The sequence below is a fragment of the Gobio gobio genome (assembly GCF_949357685.1).
Source record: "Gobio gobio genome assembly, chromosome: 16".
NCBI classification, from domain to species: domain Eukaryota; kingdom Metazoa; phylum Chordata; class Actinopteri; order Cypriniformes; family Gobionidae; genus Gobio; species Gobio gobio.
In genome coordinates this window covers 14,892,405-14,914,887 of record NC_137109.1, presented here as the reverse complement: position 1 = coordinate 14,914,887, position 22,483 = coordinate 14,892,405, and the positions used below count along the sequence as shown (strand labels likewise).

Genomic DNA, 22,483 nt, shown 5'->3' with positions numbered 1-22,483 from the left:
TAATCGAATGTAATCCAGTTTATTGTGGGGAAAGCTGGCTAGCCTAGCCGGATACCCTCACGCTTACCCTCCTTCTGCTTAATCTCACGCCGCGTTTGGTGCCTCCGCTGTGGGCCAGATGCAGTACTGGGGGTCGGGGATGTTGGAGGCCGAGCTTCGGCGTATGTGAAGTTTATCTCTAAAGATGTGACTGCTGATGTTAAACAGAAAAGACTGTATGCACATTTTAGAACAGATAGACGCGACAAGGACGTACAAAAACACTGACTCACAAGATAGAAAACACAAAAACACCGTTCTGTCGGGAGAGAGAGAAGCCGCTGCGTGTCCACAGATAATAAATAATAAGCTACACATAAGAAATCAATGATCACAGATCAGAAGGAACTGAAGAAAGACTTCTGTTTTCATTTGTACATCCAAACACTGAGAAACTGCCAGTGTTCACTCGTTCACAAGTAACGTTAATGATCTCGAGTGTTTGCATGGGCGTGCCAGATTCTCTGGGCGGGGGAAAGGGAGGAAACCGCTCCTGCTTGGACGTCAAACCAGGAGACTTCAGGATTGGCTCGTCTGGCCTGTCATTTTCTCAAAGGCAGAGAAAGACAGCCAGAACTCGGGTTTACACCGATCAACATTTCTATCCACTTGGGGACAATATTCAGGCTAGGGGAACTCATATTAATGTTGAAATACCTCATAAAATGAAAATTTCATGCCATGGGACCTTTAAGGAAAGTTTCTGTCAAAAATGTATTCGATTTAAAGGACCATTATAAAAAAAAGCCACTGTTGTGCAGCAGACGGGTATTTGAAGCGGCTGCTGTATCTGGAGTTTCAAGAACCTCTCCTTGCAAACATGCAGTTGTGCGTAAAGCTGCGTTTCAGCCACCTCACAAAGGTGCTCACAAAGAGAAACATTTACAGTGGGTTTAGAAATACGTTTCAAACTGTTTTATGCCTGTGGTGTTTTTTGCAGCATGGGGTGGTGCATTGTCCTGAATGAAAATCCTTTTATTTCAGACAGTTCTTGAGACTACAGAACAGCTTTAAATACCCGTTTTTAAACACCACAATGGCTTTTTTTTCTATATATAGCGTTCCTTTTAATACAATATTTTTGATAATCTCCATTCAGTTTTGACACACTATTAGTTGTTTCCATGCCTTTTGCATAACATTGCACCATTTCTCGCTTCAGCAAGACCTTGCTTCCTCCCCGTATTGCATGAGAACTGTGATTTGTGGCTGTGCAATTTTTGGCAATATAGTGTATATGTGGCAAGGTAAGAGCTTTAACAAAAAGGTTAGCTTCCAATCAGTGAAAACGCATGAAGAGACCAGGTGTAAACAGGCCCTTAGATTCTTACTGAACATCTCCTGATCCAGACTATGCCAACTTGTTTCTCTTTCATGCTGTCTTGTCAAAGGTGGAGATGTGGTAGATTTAACGTGTGAAGGATCTGAACCTGCGGTTGTTGACCTCACCAATAATGATTCTATTGTGGTGAGTCTTCTACACTTGTATTCAACATTTGTACTATAATTAAGGTTTGACTGAAGCATGTGCTTTCTGTTCTTTGGTATTATGAAGGGGGTTTTAATTCATTCTGTCTCTCCCTTCTCTCATCTCAAGGTTGTGGAAGATGGTAATGTATCATTCTTGTTTTATTCTGTTGATGCAATTAAACTTTTCATTTGTGAGTCGTTTTTGATAAAAACGTGTTATTAAAATAAAATAAAATAAAGCTAGTGTAAATGTAGTTTTCATTAAACATAAAGTAAATCTGGGGTGGATTTCAAATAACATGACACTGTGCCACTTCACAGAATACTTATTGTAATACTTAGTGAAATGAGTTTTTAAAAGTGTCATAACATTCATGTTTGTGTTGCAGGTGTGCAAAGCAGACGTGGACCAGGTACAGAGAGTTACGTACTGAGCAGTGATGAAGAGGAAGAGTCCAGTCTCAGACTCAGTCCAGGTTTACTGTCCTCCCTACATGCCAGCTCACGGGCCAGGTACATACATCTTACACAGATCGGCCTATGCTAAACGATAATCTTCATCCTTATATGCACATTTTGTGGATGCAGCTTTGAACTTTTACACGAAGATAACATCTAGACATGTGCCGGTATATGCTAATAAAATATATCACGATAATGAACATGCATGATATTGTCACTTCAAAATACTGTGAATAATTATTTATTACAAAGTATTCCAATTTTTTGAATGCATTTTAAGAATACTTCTCCCATCAACCGTTTAAAGGTCCCATGGCATGAAATTTTCATTTTATGAGGTTTTTCAACATTAATATGAGTTCCCCTAGCCTGAATATTGTCCCCAAGTGGATAGAAATGTTGATCGGTGTAAAACCGAGTTGTGGCTGTCTTTCTCTGCCTTTGAGAAAATGACAGGCCAGACTAGCCAATCCTGAAGTCTCCTGGTTTGACGTCCAAGCAGGCACGGTTTCCTCCCTTTCCTCCGCCCAGAGAATCTGGCACGCCCATGCAAACGCTCGTCGAGAGATCATTGCATCATTGCTTGTGAACGAGTGAACGCTGGCAGTTTCTCAGTGTTTGGATGTACAAATGAAAACAGAAGTCTTTTTTCAGTTCCTTCTGATCTGTGATCAGTGATTTCTGATGTGTAGCTAATTATTTATTATTCGTGCACACAATGCGGCTTCTCTCTCTCCAGACAGAACGGTGTTTTCGTGTTTTATATCTTGTGAGTCAGTGTTTTTGTACGTCCTCGTCGCGTCTATCGGTTCTAAAATGTGCATACAGTCATGAGTTTCTGCTCAACATCAGCAGAGATAAACCTCACACACGCCGAAGCTCGGCCTTCAACATCCCCGACCCACAGTACTGCATCTGGCCCACAGCGGAGGCACCAAACGCGGCGTGAGATTAAGCAGAAGGGGGGTAAGCTTGAGCATATCCGGGCTAGCCAGCCTAGCCCCACAATAAACTGGATTACATCCGATTACTGCTGTTGTGTCTTTGTTTGCGCTGTGTACTCAACGCGCGTCACTGACGCTTTTATTTTATTTTAAAAATAATGCTATTATCAACACTTACTTTTAACTCGTTCATCTCGACAGCTGTAATGGTACTTTGCATGTGTTACAAAGTTGGTAGAATAATGATGAAGAGACGGACTCGGTGTGACTGTTTATTCAGAACTCTCAGATACAAACACAATAAACTCGCGCTGACTGACAGCGCTCTCATAACTCAGTAGTTACTATAAATAACTTTGTTAGCAATCGCTGAGCTCAGTCTCTGATACATTAGTGATGTCCGGTTCGCGAACGATCTTTCTTTTGAACCAGTTCTTTTTAGTGAACCGAATCAGTTCACCAAATCGGACTGAATCGTTCTAAACGGTTCGCGTCTCCAGTCAGCGCTGATCCATAATTTACTAAAGTTACTAACTTTCTGACATGAGTGACAGTCCCTCCGACTAGAAATAGACTAATAACCTAAAGTATATGCTGTAACTAAAACAGTTCAGACATGCTGAGAACTGATGTGAAGTGAACTCAGGTCCATCCGTCTCCCTGGCAGACTCGTGCCTGCTCGTGCCTCGATAAACCACGCCCCCTCCGCTCATATAAAATGCAAAGATGTCAGCCAATCACAACAGTGGGTGTTTTTACTGAAGTCTCACAGCAGACACGCCTCTTGAAGCAGGGCATTCAGCCACAGGGCAAACAGCAGTATAGAAAAAATGCCTTTTATTTCTAAATTATGACATTTTATGATGTAAAAGTCATACTAACAATATAAGTACAGCTCAGGAAACATTATAAAATAATAGAAAAATGCCATGCCATGGGACCTTTAAAATGCACAACACCACTGTATGCTGCGTCAAAGAGGCACGTGCACTGATGTAAACAAGCTCAACACACACAAGAAGTGCATGGTGGAACGAATCAAAAATGCACATTTACTCTGCTGTTCCATCAGCACCATCAGATCTGTCAGAGACACAGTTGTTACCCCTGAAACCCTGTAAACAAAGCAGCTGTGCTAAATGTTTCAAAAAGCCGTTCAGATTTTTGTATTCGCATTGGTGTTCATCACAGCGTCAAATACTTTAAGAATTAGTAAGCTGTTTATTTCCAAACTTAATTTTTTTTATATTTTAATCTCGACTACAACATGCTCTGGATACTGACTGAAAATGTTATGATTCTTTATTTTTATATATCGGTAATACTTTACAATAAGGCTGCATTAGTTAACATTAGTTAATTCATTAACATAAACTGACAATGAAAAATGCTTCTAAAGCATTTATTAGGGGCCAAGCACCGAAGGTGCGAAGGCACCTATTGAAACCGTTCCCGTTCTTATTATTAGGGGCCAAGCACCGAAGGTGCGAAGGCACCTATTGAAACCGTTCCCGTTCCTATTATTATTATTATTCATCTTCTTCTTCTTCTTCCGCCACGAAGTCTATGGCAGCCCATAGAACCGTATGGTAAAAAGTTATGAAATTTGGCACACTAATAGAGGACAGTCTGAAATGTCACCATAGCAAATTTTGAGTCTCTAACTCAATCCCTCTAGCGCCACAATCAGTCCAAAATTAGACTCATGTTTATGCTAATAACTTTTGAACCATAAGGGCTAGAAACGAAATTCTTTTTCCCTCTGATTCCTTGGCTCAAGACAATTCGATTGCACCATATGACGTCATTTTCCGTCATAATAATTTTCCCGCCATTTTTAATTAACCGAAAAACCTACTTTTGCGAACTCGTCCTAGACGGTTCATCCGATTTGCACGAAAATTGAACCAGATCATCTTCAGACCATGCTGACAAAAAATCTTGCAAATCAAGTTGATTCGTCAAATCATTTGCGATAAACGCGCAAACAAATTTTACGTAGCGGTTGCAAAAGCACTCTTAAGGCAATATCTCCGCAACGCTTTATCGTATTCAAACCAAACTTGGTACATGTCATCACAAGCATGACTTGAGGCAACATGCAGTGTCTCGGCGCAGCGCCACCTGCTGGTCCGGAGATACAAAAAATGGCTGTTTTTGCTTATAACTTTTGAACCGTTTGTCCAAAAATCATAAAAGTGGTCTCGTTAGATTCAGGACGGCATGCCAAGTCGTCTGATATTCAATTTTACCATATCGGCCATTTTGGCTGTCGGCCATTTTGAATTATGTGCTAAAATGCTATATTTTACAAATGCATTAGTGTATTGTTACTAAACTCGGTATGTGACTTCCACTCCATGCCCTGAAGGTACTCAAAAAGTTTTGGGGCAGTGCCACCTTGTGGTCAAAAGTTATAACAAACTTGACAAAAATGCTAATAACTTTTGATTTAATTAGCTTAGTATAATGAAACTGGTCATAATACATTCATTGGCTCATGCCGATTCAATTGCATCCTATGACGTCATTTTCGGTCATGATAATTTCCCCGCCATATTTAATTTTCCAAAAAACCTACTTTTGCGAACTCGTCCTAGACGGTTTGTCCGATTTGCACGAAAATTGAACCAGATCATCTTCAGACCATGCTGACAAAAAATCTTGCAAATCAAGTTGATTCGTCAAATCGTTTTTGATAAACGTGCACACAAATTTTACGTAGCGGTTGCAAAAACACTCATAAGGCTATATCTCCACAATGCTTTATCGTGTTCAATCCAAACTTGGTACATGTCATCACAAGCATGACTTGAGGCAACTTGCAGCGTTTCGGCGCAGCGCCACCTACTGGTCCGGAGATACAAAAAATGGCTATTTTTGCTTATAACTTTTGAACTGTTTGTCCAAAAATCATAAAAGTTGTCTCGTTAGATTCAGGACGGTATTCAGAGTTGTCTGATATTCAATTTTACCATATCGGCCATTTTGGCTCTCGGCCATTTTGAATTATGTGCTAAAATACTATATTTTACAAACGCATTAGTCTATCGTTACGAAACTTGGTATGGGTCTTCCGCACCATGCTTTGAAGGTACTCAAAAAGTTTTGGGGCAGTGCCACCTTGTGGTCAGAGGTTATAACAAAATTTACAAACATGCTAATAACTTTTGATTAAATTAGCCTAGTTTAATGAAACTGGTCATAATACATTTATTGGCTCATGCCGAGAACATAGATACTAATTTTGCCATATTTGGTCAAACATCCTGTCCTCAATGCTCTTATTTGATCAAAACCTACTTTTTCAAACTCATCCTAGACCGTTTGTCCAATTTCCACCAAAATCGAATCGTATCATCTTCAGACTATGTCAACAAAAAGTTAGGGATTTTGCATCAATAGATGAAACCGTTTTTGTAAACCGCAGTGACGAAGTTGAGCCATGATGCCAAAATGACTCTTGAGGCTGTATCTCTGCAATGCTTTGACATATTGGCATCAAACTTTGCATGTGTCATTGTTCCCTTATTCTGACTACACCACATCAATTTCGTAACTGTGCCACCTATTGGTCAAAAGTGATAAACCATTAACTTATATTATCAGTGACTCTATATATGATATTTCAGCCATTTTGCCTAATCTTCTTAAACTGTATAATTGTTAATTGTTGCAGTTGGTCTGACACTCTTAGACTACAATGCATTTTTCAGCCTTTTGCCTAAAATCATCTTAAAACGTGATTAATTGCTCATTGCTCCAGTTGATCTGACACTGCCAGCCATTTTGGCATGTATTGTCTTCTTCTTTGCGCTTGGCCCCGGTATTGCTGCTTGCAGCTATATTTCATCTTCTTCTTCTTCTTCCGCCACGAAGTCTATGGCAGCCCATAGAACCGTATGGTAAAAAGTTGTGAAATTTGGCACACTAATAGAGGACAGTCTGACATGTCACCATAGCAAATTTGGAGTCTCTAACTCAATCCCTCTAGCGCCACCATCAGTCCAAAATTGGACTCATGTTTATGTTAATAACTTTTGAACCATAAGGGCTAGAAACAAAATTCTTTTTTCTTCTGATTCCTTGGCTCAAGACGATTCGATTAGACCCTATGACGTCATGTTCCGTCATTAAAATTTTTCCGCCATTTTGAATTTTCCGAAAAACCTACTTTTGCGAACTCGTCCTAGACGGTTCATCCGATTTGCACGAAAATTTAACCAGATCATCTTTAGACGATGCTGATAAAAAATCTTGCAAATCAAGTTGATTTGTCAAATCATTTTCGATAAACGCGCACACAAATTTTACGTAGCGGTTGGAAAAACTCACTTAAGGCTATATCTCCGCAACGCTTTATCGTAGTCAAACCAATCTTGGTACATGTAATCACATGCATGACCTGAGGCAACATGCATCGTTTCGGCGCAGCGCCACCTACTGGTCCGGAGATACAACTTTTTTTTATTTTTGCTTTTAACTTTTGAACCGTTTCTCCAAAAATCATAAAAGTGGTATCGTTAGATTCAGGACTGCATGCTGAGTCTTCTGATATTCAATTTCACCATATCGGCCATTTTGGCTCTCGGCCATTTTGAATTATGTGCTAAAATACTATATTTTACAAACTCATTAGTCTATCGTTACGAAACTTGGTATGTGTCTTCCGCACCATGCTTTGAAGGTACTCAAAAAGTTTGGGGGCAGTGCCACCTTGTGGTCAAAGGTTTTAACAAAATGTACAAAAATGCTAATAACTTTTGATTAAATTAGCTTAGTTTAATGAAACTGGTCATAATACATTCATTGGCTCATGCCGATTCAATTGCACCCTATGACGTCATTTTCGGTCATGATAATTTCCCCGCCATTTTGAATTTTCCAAAAAACCTACTTTTGCGAACTCGTTCTAGACGGTTCATCCGATTTGCACGAAAATTTAACCAGATCATCTTCAGACGATGCTGATAAAAAATCTTGCAAATCAAGTTGATTTGTCTAATCGTTTTCGAAAAACGCGCACACAAATTTTACGTAGCGGTTGGAAAAACTCACTTAAGGCTATATCTCCGCAACGCTTTATCGTATTCAAACCAATCTTGGTACATGTCATCACATGCATGACCTGAGGCAACATGCAGCGTTTCGGCGCAGCGCCACCTACTGGTCCAGAGATACAATTTTTTTTTTTTTGCTTATAACTTTTGAACCGTTTCTCTAAAAATCATAAAAGTGGTCTCGTTAGATTCAGGACGGCATGCTGAGTCGTCTGATATTCAATTTCCCCATATCGGCCATTTTGGCTCTCTGCCATTTTTAAATTATGTGCTAAAATACTATAATTTACAAACGCATTAGTCTATCGTTACGAAACTTGTTTTGTGTCTTCCGCACCATGCTTTGAAGGTACTTAAAAAGTTTTGGGGCAGTGCCACCTTGTGGTCAAAGGTTATAACAAAATTTACAAAAATGCTAATAACGTTTGATTAAATTAGCCTAGTTTAATGAAACTGGTCATAATACATTTATTGGCTCATGCCGAGAATATAGATACGAATTTTGCCATATTTGGTCAAACATCTTGTCCTCAATGTTCTTATTTGATCAAAACCTACTTTTTCAAACTCATCCTAGACCGTTTGTCCAATTTCCACCAAAATCAAATCGTATCATCTTCAGACTGTGTCAACATAAAGTTAGGGATTTTGCATCAATAGATTAAACCGTTTTTGTTAACCGCAGCGACGAAGTTGAGCCATGATGCCAAAATGACTCTTGAGGCTGTATCTCTGCAATGCTTTGACATATTGGCATCAAACTTTGCATGTGTCATTGTTCCCTTATTCTGACCACACCACATCAATTTCGTAACTGTGCCACCTATTGGTCAAAAGTGATAAACCATTAACTTACATTATCAGTGACTCTATATATGATATTTCAGCCATTTTGCCTAATCTTCTTAAACAGTATAATTGTTCATTGTTGCAGTTGGTCTGACACTCTCAGACTACAATGCATTTTTCAGCCTTTTGCCTAAAATCATCTTAAAACGTAATTAATTGCTCATTGCTCCAGTTGATCTGACACTGCCAGCCATTTTGGCATGTCTTGTCTTCTTCTTTGCGCTTGGCCCCGGTATTGCTGCTTGCAGCTATATTTCATCTTCTTCTTCTTCTTCCGCCACGAAGTCTATGGCAGCCCATAGAACCGTATGGTAAAAAGTTATGAAATTTGGCACACTAATAGAGGACAGTCTGAAATGTCACCATAGCAAATTTTGAGTCTCTAACTCAATCCCTCTAGCGCCACCATCAGTCCAAAATTAGACTCATGTTTATGCTAATAACTTTTGAACCATAAGGGCTAGAAACGAAATTCTTTTTCCCTCTGATTCCTTGGCTCAAGACAATTCGATTGCACCCTATGACGTCATTTTCCGTCATAATAATTTTCCCGCCATTTTTAATTAACCGAAAAACCTACTTTTGCGAACTCGTCCTAGACGGTTCATCCGATTTGCACGAAAATTGAACCAGATCATCTTCAGACCATGCTGACAAAAAATCTTGCAAATCAAGTTGATTCGTCAAATCATTTGCGATAAACGCGCAAACAAATTTTACGTAGCGGTTGCAAAAACACACTTAAGGCAATATCTCCGCAACGCTTTATCGTATTCAAACCAAACTTGGTACATTTCATCACAAGCATGACTTGAGGCAACATGCAGCGTTTCGGCGCAGCGCCACCTGCTGGTCCGGAGATACAAAAAATGGCTGTTTTTGCTTATAACTTTTGAACCGTTTGTCCAAAAATCATAAAAGTGGTCTCGTTAGATTCAGGACGGCATGCCAAGTCGTCTGATATTCAATTTTACCATATTGGCCATTTTGGCTGTCGGCCATTTTGAATTATGTGCTAAAATGCTATATTTTACAAATGCATTAGTGTATTGTTACTAAACTCGGTATGTGACTTCCACTCCATGCCCTGAAGGTACTCAAAAAGTTTTGGGGCAGTGCCACCTTGTGGTCAAAAGTTATAACAAACTTGACAAAAATGCTAATAACTTTTGATTTAATTAGCTTAGTATAATGAAACTGGTCATAATACATTCATTGGCTCATGCCGATTCAATTGCATCCTATGACGTCATTTTCGGTCATGATAATTTCCCCGCCATATTTAATTTTCCAAAAAACCTACTTTTGCGAACTCGTCCTAGACGGTTTGTCCGATTTGCACGAAAATTGAACCAGATCATCTTCAGACCATGCTGACAAAAAATCTTGCAAATCAAGTTGATTCGTCAAATCGTTTTTGATAAACGTGCACACAAATTTTACGTAGCGGTTGCAAAAACACTCATAAGGCTATATCTCCACAATGCTTTATCGTGTTCAATCCAAACTTGGTACATGTCATCACAAGCATGACTTGAGGCAACTTGCAGCGTTTCGGCGCAGCGCCACCTACTGGTCCGGAGATACGAAAAATTGCTATTTTTGCTTATAACTTCTGAACTGTTTGTCCAAAAATCATGTCTTCCGCACCATGCTTTGAAGGTACTCAAAACGTTTTGGGGCAGTGCCACCTTGTGGTCAGAGGTTATAACAAAATTTACAAACATGCTAATAACTTTTGATTAAATTAGCCTAGTTTAATGAAACTGGTCATAATACAGTCATTGGCTCATGCCGAGAACAGAGATACTAATATTTCCATATTTGGTCAAACATGCTGTCCTCAATGTTCTTATTTGATCAAAACCTACTTTTTCAAACTCATCCTAGACCGTTTGTCCAATTTCCACCAAAATCGAATCGTATCATCTTCAGACTGTGTCAACAAAAAGTTAGGGATTTTGCATCAATAGATGAAACCGTTTTTGTAAACCGCAGCGACGAAGTTGAGCCATTATGCCAAAATTACTCTTGAGGCTGTATCTCTGCAATGCTTTGACATATTGGCATCAAACTTTGCATGTGTCATTGTTCTCTTATTCTGACCACACCACATACATTTCGTAACTGTGCCACCTATTGGTCAAAAGTGATAAACCATTAACTTATATTATCAGTGACTCTATATATGATATTTCAGCCATTTTGCCTAATCTTCTTAAACTGTATAATTGTTCATTGCTGCAGTTGGTCTGACACTCTCAGACTACAATGCATTTTCAGCCTTTTGCCTAAAATCATCTTAAAACGTGATTAATTGCTCATTGCTGCAGTTGATCTGACACTGCCAGCCATTTTGGCATGTCTTGTCTTCTTCTTTGCGCTTGGCCCCGGTATTGCTGCTTGCAGCTATATTTAGGGGCCAAGCACCGAAGGTGCGAAGGCACCTATTGAAACCGTTCCCGTTCCTATTATTATTATTATTAGGGGCCAAGCACCGAAGGTGCGAAGGCACCTATTGAAACCGTTCCCGTTCCTATTATTATTATTATTCATCTTCTTCTTCTTCTTCTTCTTCCGCCACGAAGTCTATGGCAGCCCATAGAACCGTATGGTAAAAAGTTATGAAATTTGGCACACTTATAGAGGACGGTCTGAAGTGTCTCCATAGCAAATTTGGAGTCTCTAATTCAATCCCTCTAGCGCCACCATCAGTCCAAAATTGGACTCATGTTTATGTTAATAACTTTTGAACCATAAGGGCTAGAAACAAAATTCTTTTTTCCTCTGATTCCTTGGCTCAAGACAATTCGATTGCACCCTATGACGTCATTTTCCGCCATGATAATTTTCCCGCCATTTTTAATTAACCGAAAAACCTACTTTTGCGAACTCGTCCTAGACGGTTCATCCGATTTGTACAAAAATTGAACCAGATTATCTTCAGACCATGTTGACAAAAAATCTTGCAAATCAAGTTGATTCGTCAAATCGTTTTTGATAAACGCGCACACAAATTTTACGTAGCGGTTGCAAAAACCCACTTAAGGCTATATCTCCGAAACGCTTTATCGTATTCAAACCAAACTTGGTACATGTCATCACAAGCATGACTTGAGGCAACATACAGCGTTTCGGCGCAGCGCCACCTACTGGTCCGGAGATACAAAAAATGGCTGTTTTTGCTTATAACTTCTGAACCGTTTGTCCAAAAATCATAAAAGTGGTCTCGTTAGATTCAGGACGACATGCCGAGTTGTCTGATATTCAATTTTACCATATCGGCCATTTTGGCTGTCGGCCATTTTGAATTATGTGCTAAAATGCTATATTTTACAAATGCATTAGTGTATTGTTACTAAACTTGGTATGTGACTTCCACTCCATGCCCTGAAGGTACTCAACAAGTTTTGGGGCAGTGCCACCTTGTGGTCAAAAGTTATAACAAACTTGACAAAAATGCTAATAACTTTTGATTTAATTAGCTTAGTATAATGACACTGGTCATAATACATTCATTGGCTCATGCCGATTCAATTGCACCCTATGACGTCATTTTCGGTCATGATAATTTCCCCGCCATATTTAATTTTCCAAAAAACCTATTTTTGCGAACTCGTCCTAGACGGTTTGTCCGATTTGCACGAAAATTGAACCAGATCATCTTCAGACCATGCTGACAAAAAATCTTGCAAATCAAGTTGATTCGTCAAATCGTTTTTGATAAATGTGCACACAAATTTTACGTAGAGGTTGCAAAAACACTCATAAGGCTATATCTCCGAAACGCTTTATCGTGTTCAATCCAAACTTGGTACATGTCATCACAAGCATGACTTGAGACAACTTGCAGCGTTTCGGCGCAGCGCCACCTACTGGTCCGGAGATACAAAAAAATGGCTATTTTTGCTTATAACTTTTGAACCGTTTGTCCAAAAATAATAAAAGTTGTCTCGTTAGATTCAGGACGGTATTCAGAGTTGTCTGATTTTCAATTTTACCATATCGGCCATTTTGGCTCTCGGCTATTTTGAATTATGTGTTAAAATACTATATTTTAAAAACGCATTAGTCTATCGTTACGAAACTTGGTATGGGTCTTCCGCACCATGCTTTGAAGGTACTCAAAAAGTTTTGGGGTAGTGCCACCTTGCGGTCAAAGGTTATAACAAAATTTACAAAAATGCTAATAACTTTTGATTAAATTAGCCTAGTTTAATGAAACAGGTCAAAATACATTTATTGGCTCATGCCAAGAACATAGATACTAATTTTGCCATATTTGGTCAAACATACTGTCCTCAATGTTCTTATTTGATCAAAATCTACTTTTTCAAACTCATCCTAGACTGTTTGTCCAATTTCCACCAAAATCGAATCGTATCATCTTCAGACTGTGTCAACAAAAAGTTAGGGATTTTGCATAAATAGATGAAACTGTTTTTGTAAACCGCAGCGACAAATTTGAGGCATGATGCCAAAATGACTCTTGAGGCTGTATCTCTGCAATGCTTTGACATATTGGCATCAAACTTTGCATGTGTCATTGTTCCCTTATTCTGACCACACCACATAAATTTCGTAACTGTGCCACCTATTGGTCAAAAGTGATAAACCATTAACTTATATTATCAGTGACTCTATATATGATATTTCAGCCATTTTGCCCTAATCTTCTTAAACTGTATAATTGTTCATTGTTGCAGTTGGTCTGACACTCTCAGACTACAATGCATTTGTCAGCCTTTTGCCTAAAATCATCTTAAAACGTGATTAATTGCTCATTGCTCCAGTTGATCTGACACTGCCAGCCATTTTGGCATGTCTTGTCTTCTTCTTTGTGCTTGGCCCCGGTATTGCTGCTTGCAGCTATATTTAGGGGCCAAGCACCGAAGGTGCGAAGGCACCTATTGAAACCGTTCCCGTTCTTATTATTAGGGGCCAAGCACCGAAGGTGCGAAGGCACCTATTGAAACCGTTCCCGTTCTTATTATTATTATTAGGGGCCAAGCACCGAAGGTGCGAAGGCACCTATTGAAACCGTTCCCGTTCTTATTATTATTATTCATCTTCTTCTTCTTCTTCTTCCGCCACGAAGTCTATGGCAGCCCATAGAACCGTATGGTAAAAAGTTGTGAAATTTGGCACACTAATAGAGGACAGTCTGAAATGTCACCGTAGCAAATTTGGAGTCTCAAACTCAATCCCTCTAGCGCCACCATCAGTCCAAAATGTGACTAATGTTTATGCTAATAACTTTTGAACCATAAGGGCTAGAAACAAAATTCTTTTTTCCTCTGATTCCTTGGCTCAAGACGATTCGATTGCACCCTATGACGTAATTTTCCGTCATAAAAATGTTCCCGCCATTTTGATTTTTCCGAAAAACCTACTTTTACGAACTCGTCCTAGACGGTTCATCTGATTTGCACGAAAATTGAACCAGATCATCTTCAGACCATGCTGACAAAAAATCTTGCAAATCAAGTTGATTCGTCAAATCATTTGCGATAAACGCGCAAACAAATTTTACGTAAAGGTTGCAAAAACACTCTTAAGGCAATATCTCCGCAACGCTTTATCGTATTCAAACCAAACTTGGTACATGTCATCACAAGCATGACTTGAGGCAACATACAGCGTTTCGGCGCAGCGCCACCTACTGGTCCGGAGATACGAAAAATTGCTATTTTTGCTTATAACTTCTGAACTGTTTGTCCAAAAATCATAAAAGTGGTCTCGTTACATTCAGGACGGCATGCCGAGTCGTCTGATATTCAATTTTACCATATCGGCCATTTTGGCTGTCGGCCATTTTGAATTTTGTCAAAAAATGCTATATTTTACAAATGCATTAGTATATTGTTACTAAACTCGGTATGTGACTTCCTTGCTATGCCCTGAAGGTACTCAAAAAGTTTTAGGGCAGTGCCACCTTGTGGTCAAAAGATAAAACAAACTTGACAAAAATGCTATTAACTTTTGATTAAATTAGCCTAGTATATTGAAACTGGTCATAATAGAGTCATTGGCTCATGCCGATTCAATTGCAACCTATGATGTCATTTTCAGTCATGATAATTTCCCCGCCATTTTTAATTTTCAAAAAAACCTACTTTTACGAACTCGTCCTAGACGGTTTGTCCGATTTGCACGAAAATTGAACCAGATCATCTTCAGACCATGCTGACAAAAAATCTTGCAAATCAAGTTGATTTGTCAAATCGTTTTCGATAAACGCGCACACAAATTTTGCGTAGCGGTTGCAAAAAAACTCATAAGCCTATATCTCCACAACGCTTTATCGTATTCAAACCAATCTTGGTATATGTCATCACAAGCATGACCTGAAGCAACATGCAGCGTTTCGGCACAGCGCCACCTACTGGTCCGGAGATACAAAAAATGGTTATTTTTGCTTATAACTTTTGAACTGTTTGTCCAAAAATCATGTCTTCCGCACCATGCTTTGAAGGTACTCAAAACGTTTTGGGGCAGTGCCACCTTGTGGTCAGAGGTTATAACAAAATTTACAAACATGCTAATAACTTTTGATTAAATTAGCCTAGTTTAATGAAACTGGTCATAATACAGTCATTGGCTCATGCCGAGAACAGAGATACTAATTTTTCCATATTTGGTCAAACATCCTGTCCTCAATGTTCTTATTTGATCAAAACCTACTTTTTCAAACTCATCCTAGACCGTTTGTCCAATTTCCACCAAAATCGAATCGTATCATCTTCAGACTGTGTCAACAAAAAGTTAGGGATTTTGCATCAATAGATGAAACCGTTTTGTAAACCGCAGCGACGAAGTTGAGCCATTATGCCAAAATTACTCTTGAGGCTGTATCTCTGCAATGCTTTGACATATTGGCATCAAACTTTGCATGTGTCATTGTTCCCTTATTCTGACCACACCACATCAATTTCGTATCTGTGCCACCTATTGGTCAAAAGTGATAAACCATTAACTTACATTATCAGTGACTCAATATATGATATTTCAGCCATTTTGCCTAATCTTCTTAAACTGTATAATTGTTAATTGTTGCAGTTGGTCTGACACTCTCAGACTACAATGCATTTTCCGCCTTTTGCTTAAAATCATCTTAAAACGTGATTAATTGCTCATTTCTCCAGTTGATCTGACACTGCCAGCATTTTGGCATGTCTTGTCTTCTTCTTTGCGCTTGGCCCCGGTATTGCTGCTTGCAGCTATATTTAGGGGCCAAGCACCGAAGGTGCGAAGGCACCTATTGAAACCGTTCCCGTTCTTATTATTAGGGGCCAAGCACCGAAGGTGCGAAGGCACCTATTGAAACCGTTCCCGTTCTTATTATTATTATTCATCTTCTTCTTCTTCTTCCGCCACGAAGTCTATGGCAGCCCATAGAACCGTATGGTAAAAAGTTGTGAAATTTGGCACACTAATAGAGGACAGTCTGAAATGTCACCGTAGCAAATTTGGAGTCTCAAACTCAATCCCTCTAGCGCCACCATCAGTCCAAAATTTGACTCATGTTTATGCTAATAACTTTTGAACCATAAGGGCTAGAAACAAAATTCTTTTTTCCTCTGATTCCTTGGCTCAAGACGATTCCATTGCACCCTATGACGTCATTTTCCGTCATTAAAATTTTCCCGCCATTTTGAATTTTCCGAAAAACCTACTTTTACGAACTCGTCCTAGACGGTTCATCCGATTTGCACGAAAATAAAACCAGATCATCTTCAGACCATGCTGACAAAAAATCTTGCAAATCAAGTTGATTCGTCAAATCATTTGCGATAAACGCGCAAACAAATTTTACGTAGTGGTTGCAAAAACACTCTTAAGGCAATATCTCCGCAACGCTTTATCGTATTCAAACCAAACTTGGTACATGTCATCACAAGCATTACTTGAGGCAACATACAGCGTTTCGGCGCAGCGCCACCTACTGGTCCGGAGATACGAAAAATTGCAATTTTTGCTTATAACTTCTGAACTGTTTGTCCAAAAATCATAAAAGTGGTCTCGTTACATTCAGGACGGCATGCCGAGTCGTCTGATATTCAATTTTACCATATCGGCCATTTTGGCTGTCGGCCATTTTGAATTTTGTCAAAAAATGCTATATTTTACAAATGCATTAGTATATTGTTACTAAACTCGGTATGTGACTTCCTTGCTATGCCCTGAAGGTACTCAAAAAGTTTTAGGGCAGTGCCACCTTGAGGTCAAAAGATATAACAAACTTGACAAAAATGCTAATAACTTTTGATTAAATTAGCCTAGTATATTGAAACTGGTCATAATAGAGTCATTGGCTCATGCCGATTCAATTGCAACCTATGATGTCATTTTCGGTCATGATAATTTCCCCGCCATTTTTAATTTTACAAAAAACCTACTTTTACGAACTCGTCCTAGACGGTTTGACCGATTCGCACGAAAATTGAACCAGATCATCTTCAGACCATGCTGACAAAAAATCTTGCAAATCAAGTTGATTTGTCAAATCGTTTTCGATAAACGCGCACACAAATTTTGCGTAGCGGTTGCAAAAACACTCATAAGCCTATATCTCCACAACGCTTTATCGTATTCAAACCAATCTTGGTATATGTCATCACAAGCATGACCTGAAGCAACATGCAGCGTTTCGGCGCAGCGCCACCTACTGGTCCGGAGATACAAAAAATGGCTATTTTTGCTTATAACTTTTGAACTGTTTGTCCAAAAATCATGTCTTCCGCACCATGCTTTGAAGGTACTCAAAACGTTTTGGGGCAGTGCCACCTTGTGGTCAGAGGTTATAACAAAATTTACAAACATGCTAATAACTTTTGATTAAATTAGCCTAGTTTAATGAAACTGGTCATAATACAGTCATTGGCTCATGCCGAGAACAGAGATACAAATTTTTCCATATTTGGTCAAACATCCTGTCCTCAATGTTCTTATTTGATCAAAACCTACTTTTTCAAACTCATCCTAGACCGTTTGTCCAATTTCCACCAAAATCGAATCGTATCATCTTCAGACTGTGTCAACAAAAAGTTAGGGATTTTGCATCAATAGATGAAACCGTTTTTGTAAACCGCAGCGACGAAGTTGAGCCATTATGCCAAAATTACTCTTGAGGCTGTATCTCTGCAATGCTTTGACATATTGGCATCAAACTTTGCATGTGTCATTGTTCCCTTATTCTGACCACACCACATCAATTTCGTATCTGTGCCACCTATTGGTCAAAAGTGATAAACCATTAACTTACATTATCAGTGACTCAATATATGATATTTCAGCCATTTTGCCTAATCTTCTTAAACTGTATAATTGTTAATTGTTGCAGTTGGTCTGACACTCTCAGACTACAATGCGTTTTTCAGCCTTTTGCCTAAAATCATCTTAAAATGTGATTAATTGCTCATTGCTCCAGTTGATCTGACACTGCCAGCCATTTTGGCATGTCTTGTCTTCTTCTTTGCGCTTGGCCCCGGTATTGCTGCTTGCAGCTATATTTAGGGGCCAAGCACCGAAGGTGCGAAGGCACCTATTGAAACCGTTCCCGTTCTTATTATTATTATTCATCTTCTTCTTCTTCTTCCGCCACGAAGTCTATGGCAGCCCATAGAACCGTATGGTAAAAAGTTGTGAAATTTGGCACACTAATAGAGGACAGTCTGAAATGTCACCGTAGCAAATTTGGAGTCTCAAACTCAATCCCTCTAGCGCCACCATCAGTCCAAAATTTGACTCATGTTTATGCTAATAACTTTTGAACCATAAGGGCTAGAAACAAAATTCTTTTTTCCTCTGATTCCTTGGCTCAAGGCGATTCGATTGCACCCTATGACGTCATTTTCCGTCATAAAAAATTTCCCGCCATTTTTAATTTTCCGAAAAACCTACTTTTACGAACTCGTCCTAGACGGTTCATCCGATTTGCACGAAAATTGATCCAGATCATCTTCAGACCATGCTGACAAAAAATCTTGCAAATCAAGTTGATTCGTCAAATCATTTGCGATAAACGCGCAAACAAATTTTACGTAGCGGTTGCAAAAACACTCTTAAGGCAATATCTCCGCAACGCTTTATCGTATTTAAACCAAACTTGGTACATGTCATCACAAGCATGACTTGAGGCAACATACAGCGTTTCGGCGCAGCGCCACCTACTGGTCCGGAGATACGAAAAATTGCTATTTTTGCTTATAACTTCTGAACTGTTTGTCCAAAAATCATAAAAGTGGTCTCGTTACATTCAGGACGGCATGCCGAGTCGTCTGATATTCAATTTTACCATATCGGCCATTTTGGCTGTCGGCCATTTTGAATTTTGTCAAAAAATGCGATATTTTACAAATGCATTAGTATATTGTTACTAAACTCGGTATGTGACTTCCTTGCTATGCCCTGAAGGTACTCAAAAAGTTTTAGGGCAGTGCCACCTTGTGGTCAAAAGATATAACAAACTTGACAAAAATGCTAATAACTTTTGAATAAATTAGCCTAGTATATTGAAACTGGTCATAATAGAGTCATTGGCTCATGCCGATTCAATTGCAACCTATGATGTCATTTTCGGTCATGATAATTTCCCCGCCATTTTTAATTTTCCAAAAAACCTACTTTTACGAACTCGTCCTAGACGGTTTGTCCGATTTGCACGAAAATTGAACCAGATCATCTTCAGACCATGCTGACAAAAAATCTTGCAAATCAAGTTGATTTGTCAAATCGTTTTCGATAAACGCGCACACAAATTTTGCGTAGCGGTTGCAAAAACACTCATAAGCCTATATCTCCACAACGCTTTATCGTATTCAAACCAATCTTGGTATATGTCATCACAAGCATGACCTGAAGCAACATGCAGCGTTTCGGCGCAGCGCCACCTACTGGTCCGGAGATACAAAAAATGGCTATTTTTGCTTATAACTTTTGAACTGTTTGTCCAAAAATCATGTCTTCCGCACCATGCTTTGAAGGTACTCAAAACGTTTTGGGGCAGTGCCACCTTGTGGTCAGAGGTTATAACAAAATTTACAAACATGCTAATAACTTTTGATTAAATTAGCCTAGTTTAATGAAACTGGTCATAATACAGTCATTGGCTCATGCCGAGAACAGAGATACAAATTTTTCCATATTTGGTCAAACATCCTGTCCTCAATGTTCTTATTTGATCAAAACCTACTTTTTCAAACTCATCCTAGACCGTTTGTCCAATTTCCACCAAAATCGAATCGTATCATCTTCAGACTGTGTCAACAAAAAGTTAGGGATTTTGCATCAATAGATGAAACCGTTTTTGTAAACCGCAGCGACGAAGTTGAGCCATTATGCCAAAATTACTCTTGAGGCTGTATCTCTGCAATGCTTTGACATATTGGCATCAAACTTTGCATGTGTCATTGTTCCCTTATTCTGACCACACCACATCAATTTCGTATCTGTGCCACCTATTGGTCAAAAGTGATAAACCATTAACTTACATTATCAGTGACTCAATATATGATATTTCAGCCATTTTGCCTAATCTTCTTAAACTGTATAATTGTTAATTGTTGCAGTTGGTCTGACACTCTCAGACTACAATGCATTTTCAGCCTTTTGCTTAAAATCATCTTAAAATGTGATTAATTGCTCATTGCTCCAGTTGATCTGACACTGCCAGCCATTTTGGCATGTCTTGTCTTCTTCTTTGCGCTTGGCCCCGGTATTGCTGCTTGCAGCTATATTTCATCTTCTTCTTCTTCCGCCACGAAGTCTATGGCAGCCCATAGAACCGTATGGTAAAAAGTTGTGAAATTTGGCACACTAATAGAGGACAGTCTGAAATGTCACCGTAGCAAATTTTGAGTCTCTAACTCAATCCCTCTAGCGCCACCATCAGTCCAAAATTTGACTCATGTTTATGCTAATAACTTTTGAACCATAAGGGCTAGAAACAAAATTCTTTTTTCCTCTGATTCCTTGGCTCAAGACAATTCGAATGCAACCTATGACGTCATTTTCCGTCATAAAAATTTTCCCGCCATTTTGAATTTTCCGAAAAACCTACTTTTACGAACTCGTCCTAGACGGTTCATCCGATTTGCACGAAAATTGAACCAGATCATCTTCAGACCATGCTGACAAAAAATCTTGCAAATCAAGTTGATTCGTCAAATCATTTGCGATAAACGCGCAAACAAATTTTACGTAGCGGTTGCAAAAACACACTTAAGGCAATATCTCCGCAACGCTTTATCGTATTCAAACCAAACTTGGTACATGTCATCACAAGCATGACTTGAGGCAACATACAGCGTTTCGGCGCAGCGCCACCTACTGGTCCGGAGATACGAAAAATTGCTATTTTTGCTTATAACTTCTGAACTGTTTGTCCAAAAATCATAAAAGTGGTCTCGTTACATTCAGGACGGCATGCCGAGTCGTCTGATATTCAATTTTACCATATCGGCCATTTTGGCTGTCGGCCATTTTGAATTTTGTCAAAAAATGCTATATTTTACAAATGCATTAGTATATTGTTACTAAACTCGGTAAGTGACTTCCATGCTATGCCCTGAAGGTACTCAAAAAGTTTTAGGGCAGTGCCACCTTGTGGTCAAAAGATATAACAAACTTGACAAAAATGCTAATAACTTTTGATTAAATTAGCCTAGTATATTGAAACTGGTCATAATAGAGTCATTGGCTCATGCCGATTCAATTGCACCCTATGATGTCATTTTCGGTCATGATAATTTCCCCGCCATTTTTAATTTTCCAAAAAACCTACTTTTGCGAACTCGTCCTAGACGGTTTGTCCGATTTGCACAGAAATTGAACCATATCATCTTCAGACCATGCTGACAAAAAATCTTGCAAATCAAGTTGATTCGTCAAATCGTTTTTGATAAACGCGCACACAAATTTTAGTAGCGGTTGCAAAAACCCACTTAAGGCTATATCTCCGAAACGCTTTATCGTATTCAAACCAATCTTGGTACGTGTCATCACAAGCATGACCTGAGGCAACATGCAGCGTTTCGGCCTAGCGCCACCTACTGGTCCGGAGATATAAAAAATGGCTATTTTTGCTTATAACTTTTGAACCGTTTGTCCAAAAATCATAAAAGTGGTCTCGTTAGATTCAGGACGACATGCCGTGTCGTTTGATATTCAATTTTACCATATCGGCCATTTTGGCTCTCGGCCATTTTGAATTATGTGCTAAAATGCTATATTTTACAAACTCATTAGTCTATCGTTATGAAACTTGGTATGTGTCTTCCGCACCATGCTTTGAAGGTACTCAAAAAGTGTTGGGGCAGTGCCACCTTGTGGTCAAAGGTTATAACAAAATTTACAAAAATGCTAATAACTTTTGATTAAATTAGCTTAGTTTAATGAAACTGGTCATAATACATTCATTGGCTCATACCGATTCAATTGCACCCTATGATGTCATTTTCGGTCATGACAATTTCCCCGCCATTTTTAATTTTCCAAAAAACCTACTTTTGCGAACTCGTCCTAGACGGTTTGTCCGATTTGCACAGAAATTGAACCATATCATCTTCAGACCATGCTGACAAAAACTCTTGCAAATCAAGTTGATTCGTCAAATCGTTTTTGATAAAGGCGCACACAAATTTTGCGTAGCGGTTGCAA

At 39.1% G+C, this 22,483-nt stretch overlaps 1 protein-coding gene across 2 annotated transcripts in view; it reads left to right on the top strand.

The window, feature by feature from the left end:
• The window catches only part of rnf4 (ring finger protein 4), a 97,465-nt gene that overhangs the window by 22,661 nt on the left and 52,321 nt on the right, over nt 1-22,483 (top strand). Inside the window, exons 4-6 of one of the 2 annotated variants that reach the window (XM_079839751.1) lie at nt 1,431-1,507; nt 1,637-1,649; nt 1,899-2,022. In XM_079839751.1, coding sequence (XP_079695877.1) covers nt 1,431-1,507; nt 1,637-1,649; nt 1,899-2,022 — 214 coding nt within the window. Of the gene's footprint in view, nt 1-1,430; nt 1,512-1,636; nt 1,650-1,898; nt 2,023-22,483 lie in introns of both variants that reach the window. The other variant, XM_079839752.1, reaches the window with a different exon arrangement.